The sequence below is a fragment of the Bidens hawaiensis genome, unplaced genomic scaffold (assembly GCF_021521415.1).
Source record: "Bidens hawaiensis isolate Kalapana, Puna unplaced genomic scaffold, B.hawaiensis_p1.1 tig00011798_1, whole genome shotgun sequence".
In the NCBI taxonomy this organism is placed as follows: domain Eukaryota; kingdom Viridiplantae; phylum Streptophyta; class Magnoliopsida; order Asterales; family Asteraceae; genus Bidens; species Bidens hawaiensis.
Window position 1 is genome coordinate 32175 of NW_027491938.1, and position 20403 is coordinate 52577.

Consider the following 20403-nt stretch of genomic DNA (forward strand, 5'->3'; position numbering starts at 1 on the left):
GTCAAGCTTGCTCGGCTCGTTTGCCCCCTAACCATAACTATAATTCAAATTCAAATAAATAATATCATTGATTTCTTCTCAACCAGTAAACAAATCATCCACCACAAAGATCCGAAACCAATGCAACAAATTAAACCTAATAATAATAACAATTTCACAAACCCTAACAACCAATCACCAATCATGTCATATTCCGGCCACAACCCATCTCCGTCTGCTCCTCCGGCACCGGAATCCCACCATCCCGCCGGTAATTACTCCTACCAACCTCCACCACCATCTCAACAACCCAATTACGCCTATAATTACGGCGGTGGTGGCCAGTACGGCTTCCCGCCGGCGCCGGTGTTCCCGCCGTGGACCCACCCGGAAGTTATTCGGAGCTTTCAGATGGTGGATTCGGATCGGAGCGGGTTTATTGATGCGAAAGAGTTGCAGCAGGCGCTTAGTAATGGCTACCAGAAGTTTAGCATTCGGACTATTCGGTTGCTTATGTTTCAGTTTCGGAACCCGAGTGATCCTTTCCGAACGGGTCTGTTTTCGTTTCGGTTTCGAGCTCTGTTTTTAAAGCTTGAGTTGTGATAAGCGCGAGTTGTTATTTATTTATTAATGAATTTATGTGCGTTTTTTTATTTGTAACTTAGGTGACGTAATATTTAGTTATTTTATCATAATTGTTTTATATATAATAAAAACATTAATTATTATTATTATATTTATTATGTTAAATAAAAATTATGAAAATAATTGGCTTGTTAAGGCTCGCGACTAGGGGTGTAAACCAGTTGAGCCCGAGTTTGACTAGGCTCAAGCTCAACTCGTTTTGACTTACGAGAACTCGAGCTTGAGCTCGGCTCGTTTAGAGCTCTTTTTCTAAAGCTCGAGCTCGGCTCGTTTTAGAAATAATGCATATTATTTAGTTATTTTATCATAATTTTTATGTATAATAATAATAATAAAAACAATAATAATAATGATAATATTATTATTATTATTATTATTATAAAAGGTTACATTTAATATGTTAAATAAAAAATTATGAAAATAATTGGCTTGTTTAGGCTCGTGAATATGGGTGTAAACAAGCCGAGCCGAGCCCCAACTCTACAGGCTCGAACTCGGCTCGTTTCTGGCTTACAAGAGCTTGAGCTTGAGCTTGGCTCGTTTCGAGCCCTTTTTCTAAGCTCGAATTCGGCTCGTGAGTCATTTTTCAAGCTCAGGCTTGGCTCGTTTATTATTTTTTAATTGATTTATATACATTTTAAATTGTTTTTATAGAAAAAACCTTAAACGAGCCTAGGCTCAGGTCAAGCTCATGTAGTACCTTAAACGAGCCAAAGAGCGACTTGAGCTTTGTTAATACATAGAAGTTCAACAGTGCTAAAACTTAAAATTACACAAGGCTCGAGCTATCTTAATCTTGATAACTGGAGCTTGGTTCATTTATTATTATTAGGTAATTTACTTTATATACGTTTTTTTAATTATTTTGAGATTAACTTTAAACGAGCCAAAGCTCAACTCAAGCTTTGTTGTGCAGTGTGAAATTGCTGCATAGATGTCCAAACGTGCTAAGACTTAATAATACATAAGGCACGGGCTCGATAACTAAAGGAGCTTTATTTGAGGCTCGAGCTCGAAAAAGCTCGCCTCGTTTCGAGCTTTTGTTCGATCCGATCTCGAGTAGTTCGCGAGCATCTCAGCTCGGTGTCACCCCTACTCGCGAGCTGTCTTAAGCTTGATTATTGGAGCTCTGGGTCAAACTCGTTTAGTAAACAAGTTTATATTTAGATTTAAGTTCAGGATCTAGCTCATTTAAGGTTTAAGCTCAGCTCGGTTCGAGCTTTTAGCCAGCCGATTTCGAGTAGCTCTTGATGGGTTGTCAAAACATTATTAAATAATAATATCTGTATAACTCATTCAAGATTGAGCATGAACTCATCTTTTTAAATGTGAATGTCTCAGGCCCCAAAGAGTTTGCTGAGTTATGGGGTTGTCTCGGCCAATGGCGTGTGAGTAATCGATCCCGAATCCTTATCGTATAGATATAAATATTCGGCTTCTTCGACATTTTCTTGTATCTTGCTTATTTAGTTCTTCTGTATAACATCTGAAAAGTGAACGAAGCATTGCAGTTTCTTAGGGTTCGTTAAAAACTTAAATATTCGATTTTTTTCGTGTTTTTAGATTCGTTTTATTTTTGTAAATTGCAGGCTATCTTTGAGAGATTTGACAGGGACAGAAGTGGAAAAATCGATGCAGCCGAGTTAAGAGATGCATTATACAGTCTCGGATATGCAGTTCCACCTTCTGTTCTTCAACTTTTAATATCAAAATATGATGACCACAGTGAAAGGAGAGTCGAGCTTTCATTCGATAGTTTTGTCGAGTAAGAGTATTTTCGTAATTTTAGCATATCCCTGTTTTTAACACTTTAAGCTAATGATATACTATTTTTTTATTTTTAATAATTTAGGTGTGGAATGATTGTGAGGGGTTTGACAACAAAGTTTATGGAGAAGGATACGCGGTACACAGGTTCTGCGACGCTTACGTATGAGACGTTTATGACGATGGTGATCCCATTTCTTGCAGCCGAATAGTCGTGTGAAACTTTCTAACAGTTACTTTGTTTTTTGGGTCATATGTTGTCAAGATGAATTTGGTTGTTTGCTACAAATGTTTGACTCATGATTAACAAGACTTGGAAAATCTTAAAGTGAAAATAACTAAAGGGTTTTTGTCCTGACGGTATTAACGCACCCGTCTATCCTAACGGATGAGGGTTCAACCCCCACAACAAAGTACTAGGTGTAATTTAAGAACCGTTAAAAAAAGGGTTAAAACGAGTTAGATGTTCACAAGAATACTAGTATGATCCCTCCCAATTCCCAATGCCTTTATACCCGAGTAAACCGCAACAATTTGAGCATACAAGAAGTTATCATATTTCAAGTCCGAATATGGATCCGCAACCCTTGATGAACTATAGGGGGCGCCTTCATGATAAGAGTATGCGTTCATGATAAAGGACACGTTAAATGAATGAAAACATGAGTCGTGTTTGAATTCAACAATTCAACCAACAAACTCGAAAAACACAACAATTCAACCAACAAACTCGAAAACCACCAACCAGAACGATTGACATCTTGCCCACCGTCAAAAAATATGGTGAATTTAAGAGTTGGGCACTAGTCATGGCCGGCTTTCATAGGAGGGCAAGGTGGTCGACACCCCCCTAGCCTGATTACCCTGCTATGGCTAAATTTTTTTCTTTTAAAAAATTTATATTTTTTTAATGAAAAAATATGTATTTTTATTTTTAATGTTTAAACCCAATTACTTAACTTATTTAAGTCTATTTCATATAAAATTAAAATATATAATAAAATTACATAACCCAAATCATAACTAAGTACGCTTATTTAAAAATTTAATTGTTTGAAAAAAAAAAAAAAAAAAAAAAAAAAACCTTTTACTTAAGGGCCCAATATTTCTTGGACTCATAAAATTTTAACGATACTCAGGAGTGGCCCAAAAATTTCTACCATTTTCGGAGACAACTCTGGCTCTAGTGAAAGTGAAGTTAGAAGTTAAATATATGACATGTGTGACATAACATTTATATAAAAATCAAGTGTGATCCCCAAGAAAATGAAACCTTGTGAATTTTAGACCAGAAAAATCAACATTATCAAGACTTCAAAATCCACCAACCAACACAAACTAGCATTCAACAAGCACAATAATAAAACACAGGTTCAATTGCAGACAACAAAAACAACCATAAACCACCTCAGTAAAGGTCACCTTCTTTATGGGTATGAATCACACAATCCGCAGTCGGGTACGAAACACAAGTCAGCACATACCCTTCTTTCATCTGGTTGTCATCAAGAAACGAACCGTCCGACTGGTCAACCGACCCGCTAACAATCTTTCCTGCGCACGTGGAACACGCACCCGCCCTGCATGAATACGGGAGCTCAACCCCTGCACTCTCGGCTGAGTCAAGAATGTAGCAGTCATCAGGTGCTTCAAACTCGTTCTCTTGACCGTCTGGTCCGATCAGCTTAACTTTGTATGTTGCCATAGCTGTTGTTCTGAAAAAGGAGCTTGATTTCAAACCGAACGATTTTGAGACGGTTTTTACTGATGAAAGTGAGGTCTTGCGGTTTAGAAACGCGGTGGCGGTAGATCGCGTGTTCGTTTGAGGTGCGAGTTGGAATGGGCCTTGCGTTGGAAGTCCAATTGATGACATGGTTGGTTACCTGAATATGTAAACAATCAAATATTCAATTTCACATTAAACAAGTAAAAGAAAATGATTATTTGTGATTCGAAAACACAAGACAAGGAGAGATGCATACAAACGGAGCCGCTCGCAAGCAACTCGAGATCGGATCAGTTTTTGCAAGAAATAAAGCACGTTGAGTTATCGAGCTCGAGCCGTGTATGTGAAGCTCGTTTTCATTGAGCCTTGTTGAGTTATCGAGCTCGAGCCGTGTATGTGAAGCTCGTTTTCATTGAGCCTTGTGTGCATTCAAGTTTTACCTCTTCTACGTATCAATTTCACACTGCACAAGCAGCACAGCCAAGCTCGAGCCCAGCTTCGGCTCATTCAAGGTACTGCAGAGCCAAGCTTAGGTTTGTATATTTTTCTCAAAATACACAAATATAAATTTTGAACATATATAAGTTAATTAGTGAATAGCAACCGAACCGAGCCGAGCCGAGCATTAGAAAAAGATCTCGAAACGAGCCGAGCCTCAGAAAAAGCTTGTTTATTTATCGGGCCCAAGCTCAACCATTGAATAGGAAGCTCTTTTAAGGCACATCAAACCTTTGAGCATTTCCATGTCTCACATCTTATCGACCTGTGTGTATTAAAAACACACGGCATAGCCGCGCTCGAGCCAAGCTTTTGGCTCGTTTAAGGGTTTTTTTCAAAATATATAAATTAAAAAAAATGGAAAGCATATATAAATTAATTATATAACTAAAGCCCAAGCTTCAGAAAACGACTCACGAGCCCAGCTCAAGCTTTAGAAAAAGAGCTCAAAACGAGCCGAGGTCTTCGTCTACACCCCTAATTTTGTAGATCTTGAAAATTGACCAAAAAAACAAAAACAAAAAAAAACAAAAAAAAAACTTTAACTATGCTTTCAGATTACTCAAACTTATTATACACAAATAAATCATCAAATATTAAGATCTCAAATCACACATCACACTTAAAGCTAAAATTAGGGTTTAAGATAAGTATATACTATTTACAATTCCTTTCTGAATAATATATAAAAATAAAAAACCTAAATTAAACAACAAAAAATGGATCCAAATATTATTATTATTAGCTTTTCATCAAATTCTCGTGTGCGTATTCAGTTACACACACACACACACACAAAGCTTAAACTTTGCGATGATTCACTAAAGTAATAGTTAGATTCGTATAGATCAAACACTAAGACGATGAATCGATTACACAATCATAATAATTAATAAATCGACGGTAGATAAAAAGTAAAATAATGAAGAAACTGAACTTACAGAGGACTTTGGGATGAAATGATTTTAGGGTTTTAAGCAAACAAAGAGAGAGTTGATTTATTATTATTATTATTATTATTATTATTATTATTATTATTTTATAGTATGTTTTGAGTTTAGGGGAAACTGGAATGTGCTAGAACCTAATTATATAAATTAATGATTATATATTTATACCAATCATTTGTTTGTGCATAGAAGGTGTTTGTTTTTCTAAAAAATATCCGGGCTCTTTTGTCTACGTCACACAGACTATGCGCGACATTTGCAAACTATTTGTTTTTTGAATTTGTTTCTTTTGAATACGTTAAAAAACGTTTGCGCGAATTTTTCTTAGTGCAGGCTTGGCTTATCCATTTTTCTTAGGGTTACACATGCCACCTACCAGTAGCCACTGTCCACCACCACCCACCGTCTGCCGCTGCCACCACCACCGATGTCTCCCATTACCACCACCACTACAACCCACCACCCGCCACCATCTCCATCCACAATTTACCACCATCGTCCACCACCACCGTCATCCATCGTCCACTACCACCGCCCACCACCCACTACCACCGTTCGTACACCAACACCAGTTTATCATAGCAGTCTACATATGTTAAAAACCAAACAGCCTTATTCTTGCATACTGCAGAGGTTTGGTCCACCTCTTCTTCTACAGATGTCTGTAGTTCTGTAAACGAATGAACGTTCGGTGAACTATTCGTGAACCGTTCGGCGGGAAGTTCGTTTATATTCGTTTATTTAATAAACGAACGAACATAAACAAAAAATCTGTGTTCATTTAATTAAGCAAACGAACATGAACACATGTTCCGTTCGTTCATTTATGTTCATGAACGTTCGTTTATGTCTGTTTGTTTATGTATTAATTGAACGTAATTAAATATTATCTGGATAGGTCATCTGCATTTGTTAATTTGTGTTCATTTAAGTGTTTTCATATAAGTTCGTTTATATTTGTGTTCATTTACATTTGTTCATACATGCTTGTTTAATTTTGTTCAGCTATGTTCGTTTAGATTTTAAACAAACGAATGCAAATGTCCATTTTTAAATAAACGAGCATGAACATAAATATTTGTTTGATTAAGTATCCCTGTTCTTTTAAAGTTAAATGAACGAACACGAGCACGCTCTTGTTTGTGTTCATTCGATTCGTTTACAAGTTTTCATTATTCACATTGATGAATACATCGATCTCAATCTCTAGGCTCCGCCGATTTTATTTGTGTTCGTTTGTGTTTGTGAACCATTCGTGAACATATTAATTTCTTTATGAACGAACACAAACATAAAATCTCGTTCGGTAAGTGTTCGTGAACCGTTCGTGAACACATTATTTGCTTAACGAACGAACATGAACACCTTGTTCGTGTTCGTTCGGTTCATTTACAGCCCTAGATGTCTGCATATATGGTCTGCACACTACAGACATTTTACTTTTGAAAAATAAACAGCACCTTAATTAAACACGCATTCTGTGTTCATGTTCATTTTATTGTAGGAATGCACACAAAGATAAATAAACATATATAAACAAATGTAAATAAGCACAAACGAACATATTTTTTTTTTTTTTTTATGAACATAAATAAACAAACTTAAATGAACACAAATATACAGATATAATAAAACTACTTAGTGGATGACTCCTCTAAATAATATTTAATTATTTTCTATTAATATGTAAACGAACGGTCACGAAATGAACAAACGAAACATATGTTTATGTTCGTTCGTTTAATTAAACGAATACAATTTTTTTTGTTCATATTTGTTAGGTTATTAAATAAACAACCTTCCCGTCGATCAGTTCACTGAACATTCGTTTCGTTTACAAGCCTATTTCTATGTACAACATTATGGTTTGGCAAGCACTGCCTCATACGAGTCTCCGTATGAGATTATACGGAATGTGTGTTGCATTAATTAAATCTTGATAGTGTGTTAGTAGTGTTGATACTTACTACTTGTTGAGGATACTTGATGAAAGATATTGTTTTGTTTAACCATCATACATAAGATGTGTTAGATGAAATTTTTTTCTCTAACCATCATACATAAACCGTGTTATGGAGAAAAATGCTATTTTTATTTTATATATATTTTTTTCAAAAATCTAGGACATTATCTTACTTTGTTTTAGTGGGATAAAAAATATATTAAAATTTGTAACTTTTACTTGGTCGGAGTAGTGTTGCCCTTCAACTTCTTTTTGTATCGTGTAACCCCTGTTTTCTTGTCGGATTAAGAGCAACATTACTTCGACTACAAAACGTTACGAATTTTCAATCCATATTTCTATTAAATTAAAAGAAAGTACGATAATGCTGTCAGTCGTTTTAAAAGACGACCGAGTCTACTTCATAAAAAATAAGATATTTCTAGCTTTTCAAATTAACCATATAATCCAATGGATCACAGTCATCTTCAACCAAAGGAATCTTTACGAGCTAAGCAACAGTGGGCCCAAAGCCTTGTTATTTGTGGGCTGGTTCACTTTATTTCTTATGTAGCTTTTGCAAGATTAAGATAAACCCATAAAACAAAGCCTGCATTTAATTGTTAATTAGCTGTAGGCTTGTAGCCGAATATAATTTCAAATATGTGTTAAAAGCCTAAAACTGTTTACCCAAATTGTTTTTACAACTTCAACCGTTGTTTCCATCGCTCTGGATCTAGAGATCCAAAAAAAACCCGAATCTGGAACCAGACCCTAAAAAAAAATCCAAAATCGGGTTTTTACTACCCGTACCCAACCCTGTCCGTGCAGGGAGAGGGTATGTATTTCAGTTCCAAAACCCACACCCGATTTATACTTAGTAATGCCCAAAAATCGGAACTGGTTCCATACCCCAAACTAGGTTTTTCAAATACCCGAAAAAAGGAGGTAAAACTTTAACAACTTTCCAATATAAGGCTTGGGCTCGGCTTGTTTATTACTTATGTATTAGTTTAATAATTATTTTATTGAGAAAAACTTTAGACGAGCCAAAGCTCAGCTCAAGCTCATGCGGCACCTTGCGTGAACCAAAGCTCGCCCTCGAGCTAATTGATGCACATTTGTTAATTATATTCTATTTTGACAAAATACCATAAAGGAGCCTAAGCTCGGCTCGAGCTCGTGTAGTACCTTACACAAGCCAAAGCTCATCTCAAGGTCATTTATTATTTATTAATTAATTTATGTACGTTTTTAATTATTTCTATATAGTTTGAGAAGAACCTTAAACAATCCTAAGCTCAGCTCGAGCTCGTGTAGTATCTTAAACGAGCCAAAGCTCGGCTAGAGCTCAGCTATACTATGTAAAATAAATATATAGAAACCCAAAGGAGGTAAAAATTAAAAATACACAAGGCTCGACTAGCCTAAACGAGCTTTCCGTACAAGGTTTGAGCTCAAACTCGATAACTATACGAGCTTTATTTGAGGCTCGGATCGAGCTCGATAAGGCTCAACTCATTTCGAGCTTTTTGTCGATCGGATCTCGAGTAGCACACAAATGGCTCAACTCGTTTTCACCCCAAAATTATCGGAAGTTTGAAACTGTTATAATGTTAGGTTCACACTTTGTGCGATTCGGACTATGGTCCGTCTATGGATCGTATTCCTGTTGAAGTAATCAACAACATATTATCTCATTTTCAGGCTGCATGTCGCAGGAAGCTTGTTTAAAACAGCTTCGTATGCTTTTGTTTAATTCGAATGATCAGCCCGTTTTTCGTGGCCTAACAATGAGCACGCCGGAGATATTAATCACGCAAACCGTGTTTCAAACCAAGGGGTTACAAGAATTATCTATATCAATAGATGGTGTAGATGAGTTTTCAGCTTCTGCTGTCGTTGCTTGGTTAATGTACACTCGAGACACATTGTGTTGCTTATTTTATAACGTCCGGATTGCGCCAAACATCAACATTCTTGATATGGACGGCTTTGAAGGAGGGTCGGGCGGTCTAGGACCTCAGGCCCGATCACCCCAGTAGGCCCAAATTTATATATATAAAAATAAAATATGTATTATTAGTGTTTAAATTCAATTACTCAACTTTATGTAGCTAGTTTCTACAACCCAAATCACAACAAAGAAGCCCATTTAAATATTTAATTGTTTAAGCCCAATGATTTTTTTTAATACTAAAAGCCCAATTGTTTCTCTCATTTCAGCCCAAAGTTTTTTAACCATTCTCGGGGACGACCCTGGATTTCTTGATATTTGGGCGCGATAGAAGCTTGAGTCACTTGTTTTGGCTCATAATTCGATCACGGGTGTTGACCCGAGTTACCGAAGATTCACTTTGTTGAAGCCATTTTCTTTAAGTTATCTTAACATTTCATCATTGGATTTCAGTTTGTTCCCAAGATCAAATCTTTAGGGCTTATAAGTCCCGAGATTGCCATAACCGGCGCGCGCAAGTAACGGTCGGGTTAACTAGTCAAACATTAAAGAAGGTGTATACTGAAGCCATAAGTTTAGATAAGTTGAGTTTAGAAGCTGATAACATTGATAAGTTACATTTAAAAGATTGTGCATTTGAAGCATATTAAGATGGATGACGTCAGCTTGACATTTTTGACGCTAGGGAAGATCTTGAAATCGTTAATGTTAAAACAATTTCACCATCATATGTTCTAAGATTTATCAGGTGATCTCAAAGTCTTCGAGATTGAAGCGCCCTCGGTTATGGAACGTAGGGTTGTCAATTTTACCCGAAACCCAGCCCGAAAAAAACTCGTACCCAAACCGAAGTAATTCAGGTTGGTTCTCGGGTTTGATTCATAAGTTTCCAGTCAACCTGAAAAAACCCGAATAAACATTTAGTTTTGAAATTACATATATTTTTAGGTATAATAGGCTCCGTCTTATTCACTAAGTTATCAGAATTTAAGCCTAATCAGTTGTTGTCATTCCAACTATTATGGATTGATTGTTTATTGTTAATTTATGTTTTCCATTTATTACTAATAGCAACCGTAATCGAACAACCAAATCACATCTGACTGAAGACGATTATGGTTCGAGTTAGTTACTTAGTTTTACTCTTCTTTAGAATTATTTTATGACTTTATCAAGTTATGTTGGTTTATTATTTAATTATTTGCGTAACGAGCAAAGAAGAATCTATTGTTTTAATTTTAGCATTGAAATTTTTTAATTTTTTTTTGTTTCTTTTTCTATGATACTCGAAACCCGATTAACCCAACCCAAAAAAACCCGAACCCGAAAAACCCCTGAGAGATTTGGGTTGGATTTCGGGTTAAGATTTAAAACTTTGAAACCCGAATAACCGACCCGAAAAACCGGAAACCCTAAAACGAACCCGAAGAACACCCCTAATAGAACGTGGTGTTTGATGACGAGGTTGACTTTGTTGACTTGGAGTCGATCGTGTTATGTTTCCCTGAATTCATGGTGTTGTTTCGGAGTCTAAAACACATGTAGAGTGTCATATGTTAACTAATTTTACTTCATCGATTGTTCGACTTATGAGACAATACATTCATGTTGATGTTCAGTTTCAAGTCCCAGATCGATAATCAACACGAATAAAACGACTAACTCTCGTTTATATTAATCAGAAAACATAACTCAAAAAACTGATTACAAACCTCAAACCCTAACTCGGTTTGACTCTTGATGAACCCTAACTTGGTTACATCAACTTCTCTTATTCTAATGTCTAACCATAACTCGGCTTATATAGACTAACCAAACTTGCTATCTAAGACATTACCAAATATAATAAACCCTAATAACTCTTGGGCTGGGCCAAACAACAATTGTGCCAACACAGTTTGTATATGAATAAAAGTTTCAAGATTCAAACTTTCTTGGAAATGGTCAGATTAATAGTTTGTTGGCATCTTTTTACACAAACTTTGTTGATCAATATTCTTGTTTGAAATTAATTTATGATTTATTTTGTTGTCTTAACTATATTGTAATATCTGTTTTCATTTGGAGCCAACTAATACATAATGTAGTGATGTTTACTTGCTCGATTCGAGCTTTTAACAATCCAATTTGAGTAACTCACAAACAACTCGGTTGGCTTACACCTGATCTAAATGAATATGAGGCACGAAGACTCAGAGAATTTGCTCAAAACTTTGTAAATAACATGTTTTATGAGAGAATATTTAGATTGCTTATATGTGAGAAAAGACGCCATAAATTATAGGTTATTTTGTGTGACTTACTTAAATCTTTTCATAATGACATATCTGGTTTTATATCACTTTTCTAATTTTTTCATAACGTTACGTTTAAACTTTAAATCATAGTAGCAACGCCAAGAGACCCTTAAACCGACATATGAACTAAAAAACTGAAACATTATGGACGGGTATAAGTATTTTTTTTTTTTTTTTTTTTTTTTTTTTTTTTTAACCAGATAAAAATAAAATTTTATTTATTTCTACTGATGAAACATAGATATTACATCAATATAGCAGGTAGGCGGGCAACAAGCTGCGTCGCCACTCCTTTCTGAATTGCAAACCCTAACCTGCTAAAGACATACCCCTGCCCCTTTGGAGTCGACACATTGCTATGCACAACCTGTTGGACCCTGGTTAGAAAACGGATAGCTTCCGGTGCCAAGGAGCCAAATGTATCAAAAGCCAGAGGGACAAAAACATGTTGGTTCTCTTCGCAGGCTTTAGCATGTTTCTCCACCTTCTTCGTTTCAGCCCTTTTTATTGCTTGCCCAGCTACAATTACCTAAAATATAAGTATGAGATTAGTTTTAAAGATTAAAGCGAGAATGAGATGATTTGGTGTTAGATTATACCTGTCTAATTACCTAAAATATACATACCTATTTACCTATACTATTTCGTAAACATTTTAGTTTTAGTTTTCTTTTATTCTTGGATGATAGAGTAATCTAATTTTCTTGGGAGATGGATTATATAAACATTAAAGTAATAGAAAATGTATTGAAAAATCTTAACGAAGTATTTTTTTAACGAAAGTTACAAAACGAACGTATATCAAACACCCAATTGGTAGTTACCAAATAAATATATTAGAGGTATGGAACACAAAAACCAGAGTATAGAACTGAAATTTAACAATACCCATCTCATTGTTGTCTCAAAATAAGATATAAGAATTAGATAACATAAAACAATATCTATATTGAAGAAGATAATTTTTTTTTTAATTTTGTAATAGAGAGAACTTCGGTTTTGATCTCTGTGGTTTCTTAAAATTATCAATTTTAGTCCAATAGTTTATTTTAAGCTTTTATGGTACAATAGTTTCAATTAACTATCAGTTTTAGTCCAAGCCACTAACATCGTCCACCAACCGTTAGTTAATACAACTTTGAGGGGCTTTTTTTTATATTTTTCACAAACTTTTAATTCATGTGAATATTTCTTTTTTTACTAAATATAAGTTTTATACTTTTTGTTATTTTCTAACTATTATGGTTTATTATATTGTTTATATATAAGCTTTTCATGCAACTATTTATTTATTTATTTATTTATTTGTATTTGAATAGTTTTATTTTTACTTTTATTGCCGTAATAATATCTAGGCTTTAAAAAACATAATATTTATTTTTTAAAGTTCCAGTTTAATTCTACACTTCTACTAACTATAAATGATTTAAAAAACTTAACTTTTCGGTTTTTATTTCTCGGTGTAACATCCCGAAATTTTTATATTGATAAATAAAAGAAAGTTATGTTTAGTAATTTCACGTTTTAGTTATTTAATGTCGAGTAAGGAACGGGTCTTGGGCTTAGTTATTTTATGAACTCGGCCTGTCTCGACCCGTAGGAAGCCAACCCGAGCCTAACCAAACCCGTAGTATATAAACGAAAGTTCTTGACACTTCCACCATTTTCACCATCTTCCTTCACTTACACCCACCCAAACACTCTCATTTCTAGAGAGAGAAGCTAGAGAGAGAAAGTTCTCAAATCACAAATCCGAGTCCACAATCTAGTTCCTAATCGTTTTTGGTAAGTCCCTCTCGAAAATCATCCGTTTTCATAACCATTTTCGAGCTCAAATCGAGCAAAAACTCCCTATTTTCGTAACTTGAGTTTTCGGGTCAAAAACCGCCTTGTTTTGATGTCAAAATGCAAGCTTTTGTGTTTAAAAGTACAAGGAATCGATAGCCCTTTCAATCCCGAGCATTTCCATGTCAAAAACTTCGATTTTGGGTCAAAAATCTGGAAAATCTGGAAAACCCGTGGGTTTCTCCGTCGCCCAGCTTGAAGGAGTCGAATCAGACTCATTCGATCGAACCAGTCGATCGAATCAGTCCATTCGATCGAATGCGTAGATCGAACAAGTCCAGTCGACCGAATAGGGAAGCAACCGAATAGTCTCCAACTCATTCGATCGAATGAGTTTTGTATTCGATCGAATGAGTGTTGTATTCGATCGAACGTGTTCCTATTCGATCGAACGTGTTCCTGTTTGATCGAACGTGTTCCTATTCGATCGAACGTGTTCCTATTCGATCGAACGTGTTCCTATTCGATCGAATCAAGCCAGAACCAAGCTGTTTCCGAGTTCGCCTAAGGTTTAACTTCGCCTGAAGCGAAGTTCGTTTATAAAATGAATTAAAAACCTAATGGAAAATGTGTTAAGGCAGTTATCGAAAACGAGTAGTAGTAGTTAATTGATATGTGTAAATATTATACAGTTAGCCGAGCCCAGTTAAAGAAAGGAATTTCAATCAACGGAGAACGTAACCGTATTCAGGTGAGTTTCTAGCCCCATTTCCTTGTTATGTTTTCGGGGCTGTGTGCATACTCGATGTGAAGTGTGAATACACTTACCTTAAGTGGTAAGTGTATGCTATAGATGTTATACGAGGTATATATTTATAATGCTTGTCGGTACGTGAACGATCTTCGGATATTGCACGTATCGCCAAGGATAGCGATTGCCAAGTGGTTGATAGTGTGTATGAATGATGTGATGTGACTTGTTCACTACGTAAATACTAAACTAATATGAGTGTGACCAAGGCAGGTTGAGGTAGAGTGTGTTAGAGGTAGCAGGAGTCTAGTAAGGGTGTTAGTGGCATAGCGTGAGTGCGTGATAGGGAAAGCCTATACGTGCCTTCGTTATTAAGTGGCATAGCGTGAGTGCGTGATAGGGAAAGCCTATACGTGCCTTCGTTATTAAGTGGCATAGCGTGAGTGCGTGATAGGGAAAGCCTATACGTGCCTTCGCTATTAAGTGGCATAGCGTGAGTGCGTGATAGGGAAAGCCTATACGTGCCTTCGTTATTAAGTGGCATAGCGTGAGTGCGTGATAGGGAAAGCCTATACGTGCCGTTGTAATTAAGTGGCTAAGCTGTAGGGGTAATTAAGTGGTTAAACAGTGGCATGTTAGACAGTGGACTATGTGTCTTCGGATACGTATATATATATTGTATGAAGTGGTTGTATGATAAGTTGCTTGATTAACTAGAACTCACTCAGCGTAGCTGACTTTTAGTATGCACGCAGGTGAGCTGATTATAGAGTTAGCATGAGGATGACACACGGCATGGATTGAACGGCTGGCATCTGAAGAAAGAAGTAAAGATGTTTTAAATATAAAGTTTTGTGTTATGGTATCAAAGAAAAGATTGAATGACTTGTAACAAATGATTGATGTTTTATATTCCGCGAAAAGTTTTAATAAACTCTGATTTGAAGAACTGTGTTTATGAGTAAATCCGACGCGAAAGTAGGGCTTCCGGTAACGGGGCCTTACAAGTTGGTATCAGAGCATAAGTTCGAGAGATTTAAGCATCCTACATGCTTAGACTCGAACAGAAAATGGGATTTAAGTAAGAAAGGAAAGAAGATGCCAGTTCAAGAATGCCATGTGTCGCTCAAGCAAGATCAGTAAAGGTAAGGTGTATGATTAAATGATATATGTTAATGAGAAAAGAAAGATATGTGAACGTTAGGGATAGGAATAATTGATTGTTTGATTTGGCAAACTGCTTATGTAGAACCAGCACAAATGGACTCATAAAGGGAAGTGTATAGGACACGGAAAGTAACGTGATCAGCTAATCACAACTGGCCACTGTTATTACCTGTTAGCCTTACTATCCTTGTACTAGATAGATCCTTGAGTGATGATGTTTGTGTTTTCCCTTTTAGATTACGATGGCTGGAGCTGGAGAATTTGTTGAAACTGGGGGTCGCACTGGGCGTCGTGGCAGGCCTCGTCTTGTCCGGCAACCCTCGGTGGAAGAAGCTTCCCACACCGAAGATGAAGGAAGCGCAGCTGGAGGAGACCAGAACAACAACGAAGAAGTTCAACTTAGCCCTGCAGTTCAAGCAGCCATTGTTCAAGCTGTAGTTGCTGCTGTGAAGAACCTGAATCCCGAAGGGTCTGCTGGAAGCCGTGAACGAACCGTTGAAGGGGCAGGTGGTAATAATAGAAAGAATGACGAGAGGGAAAGGGATAACTCGAGTGAGGTAAAGTCTGTGAAAGATGATGAAAGGAAGAGGGGCCGAGGCGGTTGCAACTATAAGTCCTTCAAAGGTTGTGACCCGCCTAAGTTGACTGGTTTGGGAGACGCAATCGCTACTCTTCAGTGGATAACCGCCATGGATAAGGTTATCCGCATTAGCGAGTGTCGTCCTGACCAAGCAGTGGGTTATGCCACTCAGTCATTTGAAGATGAGGCCATGTACTGGTGGGAAACGGTCGAACAAAGGAAGACCCGAGAGGAGATTAAGGCCATGAGGTGGGATGACCTTAAGGAGTTAGTGATGAAAAGGTTCTGTGCTGATGCTGAGGTTGAGAGGGCCGAGATGAAGTTTCTGAATCTAAAGGCGGACAAGATGACACATCGTGAGTACACCACTGAATTCAACCGCATGTCTAGGTTGGTACCTGACATGGTGAACACCGAGGCGAAACGGATCAAGTGCTACGTTAGAGGACTTCCCCAGAAGGTCCGCATGTTGGTCAGGGCCAACAAACCTGTTACCTTTGAGTCTGCGGTCGAGTTGGCGGAGATAGTCTATGATGATCTGGCGGCGGATGATGTGGGAGTGGAAGATGAGGGAAAAGGGAAAGGAACTAAAAGAGCTGGGGATATCGTGGAACATGCAGGGAGAAGGACACAGAAGATGGCAGGGAGTGGAGCATGTAAGGTGTGTGGAAAGATGCACTTGGGGGAATGCAAGGCTGGTCCAAACCAGTGCTACCGATGTGGGAGGGAGGGGCACCTCTCCCGTGAATGCACCGAGGACCAGAAGTGTTATAGGTGTGGTAAGTCAGGTCACATAGCTAGGGAGTGTAGAGAAGCCGTGGCAGTGAGGGAAGGAAGAGGAAACGCGTGAAGGGATGGTCTATTAGCTGCTGAGGAGGTTGCAGGAGAATAAGTGGCATGTCACAGTTGTTTTATGTTTAGTAGTTAAAGAGTGTTTTATGTTACAGTTGAACCTATGTTGTTTAGCAAGCTTGAATGATTTCCTTTTATGTTACGAAGTACTTGTGACTTCTTGTGCTTTAGTATGAACGATCTATGAATTTAACTTGAATGCATGTTGGTTATAATAAATAGTTGTGTGATGGTAAAGCGTGTAAATATAAGAAGTTTTCCGTTTATAGGGAATAAGTTAGGTTTCGGGGGCGAAACCTCTTTAAGGAGGGAAGACTTGTAACATCCCGAAATTTTTATATTGATAAATAAAAGAAAGTTATGTTTAGTAATTTCACGTTTTAGTTATTTAATGTCGAGTAAGGAACGGGTCTTGGGCTTAGTTATTTTATGAACTCGGCCTGTCTCGACCCGTAGGAAGCCAACCCGAGCCTAACCAAACCCGTAGTATATAAACGAAAGTTCTTGACACTTCCACCATTTTCACCATCTTCCTTCACTTACACCCACCCAAACACTCTCATTTCTAGAGAGAGAAGCTAGAGAGAGAAAGTTCTCAAATCACAAATCCGAGTCCACAATCTAGTTCCTAATCGTTTTTGGTAAGTCCCTCTCGAAAATCATCCGTTTTCATAACCATTTTCGAGCTCAAATCGAGCAAAAACTCCCTATTTTCGTAACTTGAGTTTTCGGGTCAAAAACCGCCTTGTTTTGATGTCAAAATGCAAGCTTTTGTGTTTAAAAGTACAAGGAATCGATAGCCCTTTCAATCCCGAGCATTTCCATGTCAAAAACTTCGATTTTGGGTCAAAAATCTGGAAAATCTGGAAAACCCGTGGGTTTCTCCGTCGCCCAGCTTGAAGGAGTCGAATCAGACTCATTCGATCGAACCAGTCGATCGAATCAGTCCATTCGATCGAATGCGTAGATCGAACAAGTCCAGTCGACCGAATAGGGAAGCAACCGAATAGTCTCCAACTCATTCGATCGAATGAGTTTTGTATTCGATCGAATGAGTGTTGTATTCGATCGAACGTGTTCCTATTCGATCGAACGTGTTCCTGTTTGATCGAACGTGTTCCTATTCGATCGAACGTGTTCCTATTCGATCGAACGTGTTCCTATTCGATCGAATCAAGCCAGAACCAAGCTGTTTCCGAGTTCGCCTAAGGTTTAACTTCGCCTGAAGCGAAGTTCGTTTATAAAATGAATTAAAAACCTAATGGAAAATGTGTTAAGGCAGTTATCGAAAACGAGTAGTAGTAGTTAATTGATATGTGTAAATATTATACAGTTAGCCGAGCCCAGTTAAAGAAAGGAATTTCAATCAACGGAGAACGTAACCGTATTCAGGTGAGTTTCTAGCCCCATTTCCTTGTTATGTTTTCGGGGCTGTGTGCATACTCGATGTGAAGTGTGAATACACTTACCTTAAGTGGTAAGTGTATGCTATAGATGTTATACGAGGTATATATTTATAATGCTTGTCGGTACGTGAACGATCTTCGGATATTGCACGTATCGCCAAGGATAGCGATTGCCAAGTGGTTGATAGTGTGTATGAATGATGTGATGTGACTTGTTCACTACGTAAATACTAAACTAATATGAGTGTGACCAAGGCAGGTTGAGGTAGAGTGTGTTAGAGGTAGCAGGAGTCTAGTAAGGGTGTTAGTGGCATAGCGTGAGTGCGTGATAGGGAAAGCCTATACGTGCCTTCGTTATTAAGTGGCATAGCGTGAGTGCGTGATAGGGAAAGCCTATACGTGCCTTCGTTATTAAGTGGCATAGCGTGAGTGCGTGATAGGGAAAGCCTATACGTGCCTTCGCTATTAAGTGGCATAGCGTGAGTGCGTGATAGGGAAAGCCTATACGTGCCTTCGTTATTAAGTGGCATAGCGTGAGTGCGTGATAGGGAAAGCCTATACGTGCCGTTGTAATTAAGTGGCTAAGCTGTAGGGGTAATTAAGTGGTTAAACAGTGGCATGTTAGACAGTGGACTATGTGTCTTCGGATACGTATATATATATTGTATGAAGTGGTTGTATGATAAGTTGCTTGATTAACTAGAACTCACTCAGCGTAGCTGACTTTTAGTATGCACGCAGGTGAGCTGATTATAGAGTTAGCATGAGGATGACACACGGCATGGATTGAACGGCTGGCATCTGAAGAAAGAAGTAAAGATGTTTTAAATATAAAGTTTTGTGTTATGGTATCAAAGAAAAGATTGAATGACTTGTAACAAATGATTGATGTTTTATATTCCGCGAAAAGTTTTAATAAACTCTGATTTGAAGAACTGTGTTTATGAGTAAATCCGACGCGAAAGTAGGGCTTCCGGTAACGGGGCCTTACACTCGGTGATAAAAAGAGCATATATTTATTTTATATTGCTTTTTTTTTTGCTTTTCAAATGACAGAGGGTTTTTGAAAATCTGTTTATTAATTTTAATTTTTGGTTTGTATTTTTTTTCAAACAACTAAATTTTTGTACTCGATAGAGTTTGAAACAATTATTTCATATCATAGTCACCTTGCTAGCCCATCAAAATGGAAATGACGTCTTGATTTGTATTTATTAAAAATATACACTTGCATAAAAGCGTCAGTTTCGAAAAAAAAAAAAATTTGGTAGAAAGTAGGTTCAACTTTTTTTTTTTTTCATATCATTTTTCAAATATTTATTAAAAATAAAAAGGGTATAAATATTTATATACAAACAAATATAGGAAACCATAATACTAAAAGATAACAAAAAGTATAAAACTTAATTTTTGTAGAACACCCAAAAATTCATATGAATTAAAAGTTTGTGAAAATATAAAAAAACTCCTCAAAGTTGTATTAACTAACGGTTGGTGGATAACGTTAATGGGTTGGACTAAAACTGATAGTTAATTGAAACTATTGTACCATAAAAGCCTAAAATAAACTATTAGACTAAAATTGATAATTTTAAAAAACCACATAGACCAAAATCGAATTTCTCTCTTTGTAATAACATAGATATTGTTTTTCTAAGAGTTTTTTTTTTCTTTTTGAATCGACTATTAAAAGTAATATATTTAAATTACTAGTTGCATCGTTTGCTTCCAACTAAGAGAGTGTTGCTGCTAATGGTGACCAGTAAAATTGATGTAGACCTTTTTATTATACTTTTTAAAAGCCTATAATATGTTAGATTAATTTCTTCTATTAGGAGCATATAATATACGGAGAACATAACTTCGGACTTATAGGAAATTGTATAAATAAATAGCATATAGATTTAACGGGAAAGCTAACTTAAAAATTAAATTAATATGCTAATTTTAAGAATCAAATAGTGTAATTATATATTTTATATAGTATAAAAATATAACTAAAATTAGTTATCTAAATTAAATTTATGCAACTGATAAATTATTATAATTAAATTAATTTATTTATAACATACACTGTGTTGGTCGGTTTGTACATCATACA

General features: G+C 36.7%; 1 protein-coding gene and 2 pseudogenes across 1 annotated transcript; 2 read left to right on the forward strand and 1 right to left on the reverse strand.

Moving 5' to 3' along the window:
• Window positions 1-170: 170 nt before the first annotated feature.
• Window positions 171-2626, forward strand: LOC143539099 (putative calcium-binding protein CML48). Its single transcript, XM_077032512.1, has 4 exons — window positions 171-532; window positions 1966-2012; window positions 2214-2389; window positions 2477-2626. Exons 1-4 carry the CDS (start codon window positions 184-186, stop codon window positions 2601-2603), a joined length of 699 nt encoding a protein of 232 aa, XP_076888627.1. The 5' UTR covers window positions 171-183; the 3' UTR covers window positions 2604-2626.
• Window positions 2627-3784: 1158 nt separating this feature from the next.
• On the reverse strand, window positions 3785-4264 carry LOC143539100 (ferredoxin, root R-B1 pseudogene; annotated as a pseudogene).
• Window positions 4265-9219: 4955 nt separating this feature from the next.
• Window positions 9220-11104, forward strand: LOC143539121 (F-box/LRR-repeat protein At1g67190 pseudogene; annotated as a pseudogene).
• The last annotated feature ends 9299 nt before the right edge of the window (window positions 11105-20403 follow it).

Coding starts and splice junctions, on each gene's coding strand:
- LOC143539099 (XM_077032512.1), top strand. CDS start 184: ATGTCATATTCCGGCCACAACCCATCTCCGTCTGCTCCTCCGGCACCG. Junction 2,013..2,213: donor GTTGTCTCGGCCAATGGCGT/GTGAGTAATCGA, acceptor TGTAAATTGCAG/GCTATCTTTGAGAGATTTGA. Junction 2,390..2,476: donor TCATTCGATAGTTTTGTCGA/GTAAGAGTATTT, acceptor TTAATAATTTAG/GTGTGGAATGATTGTGAGGG.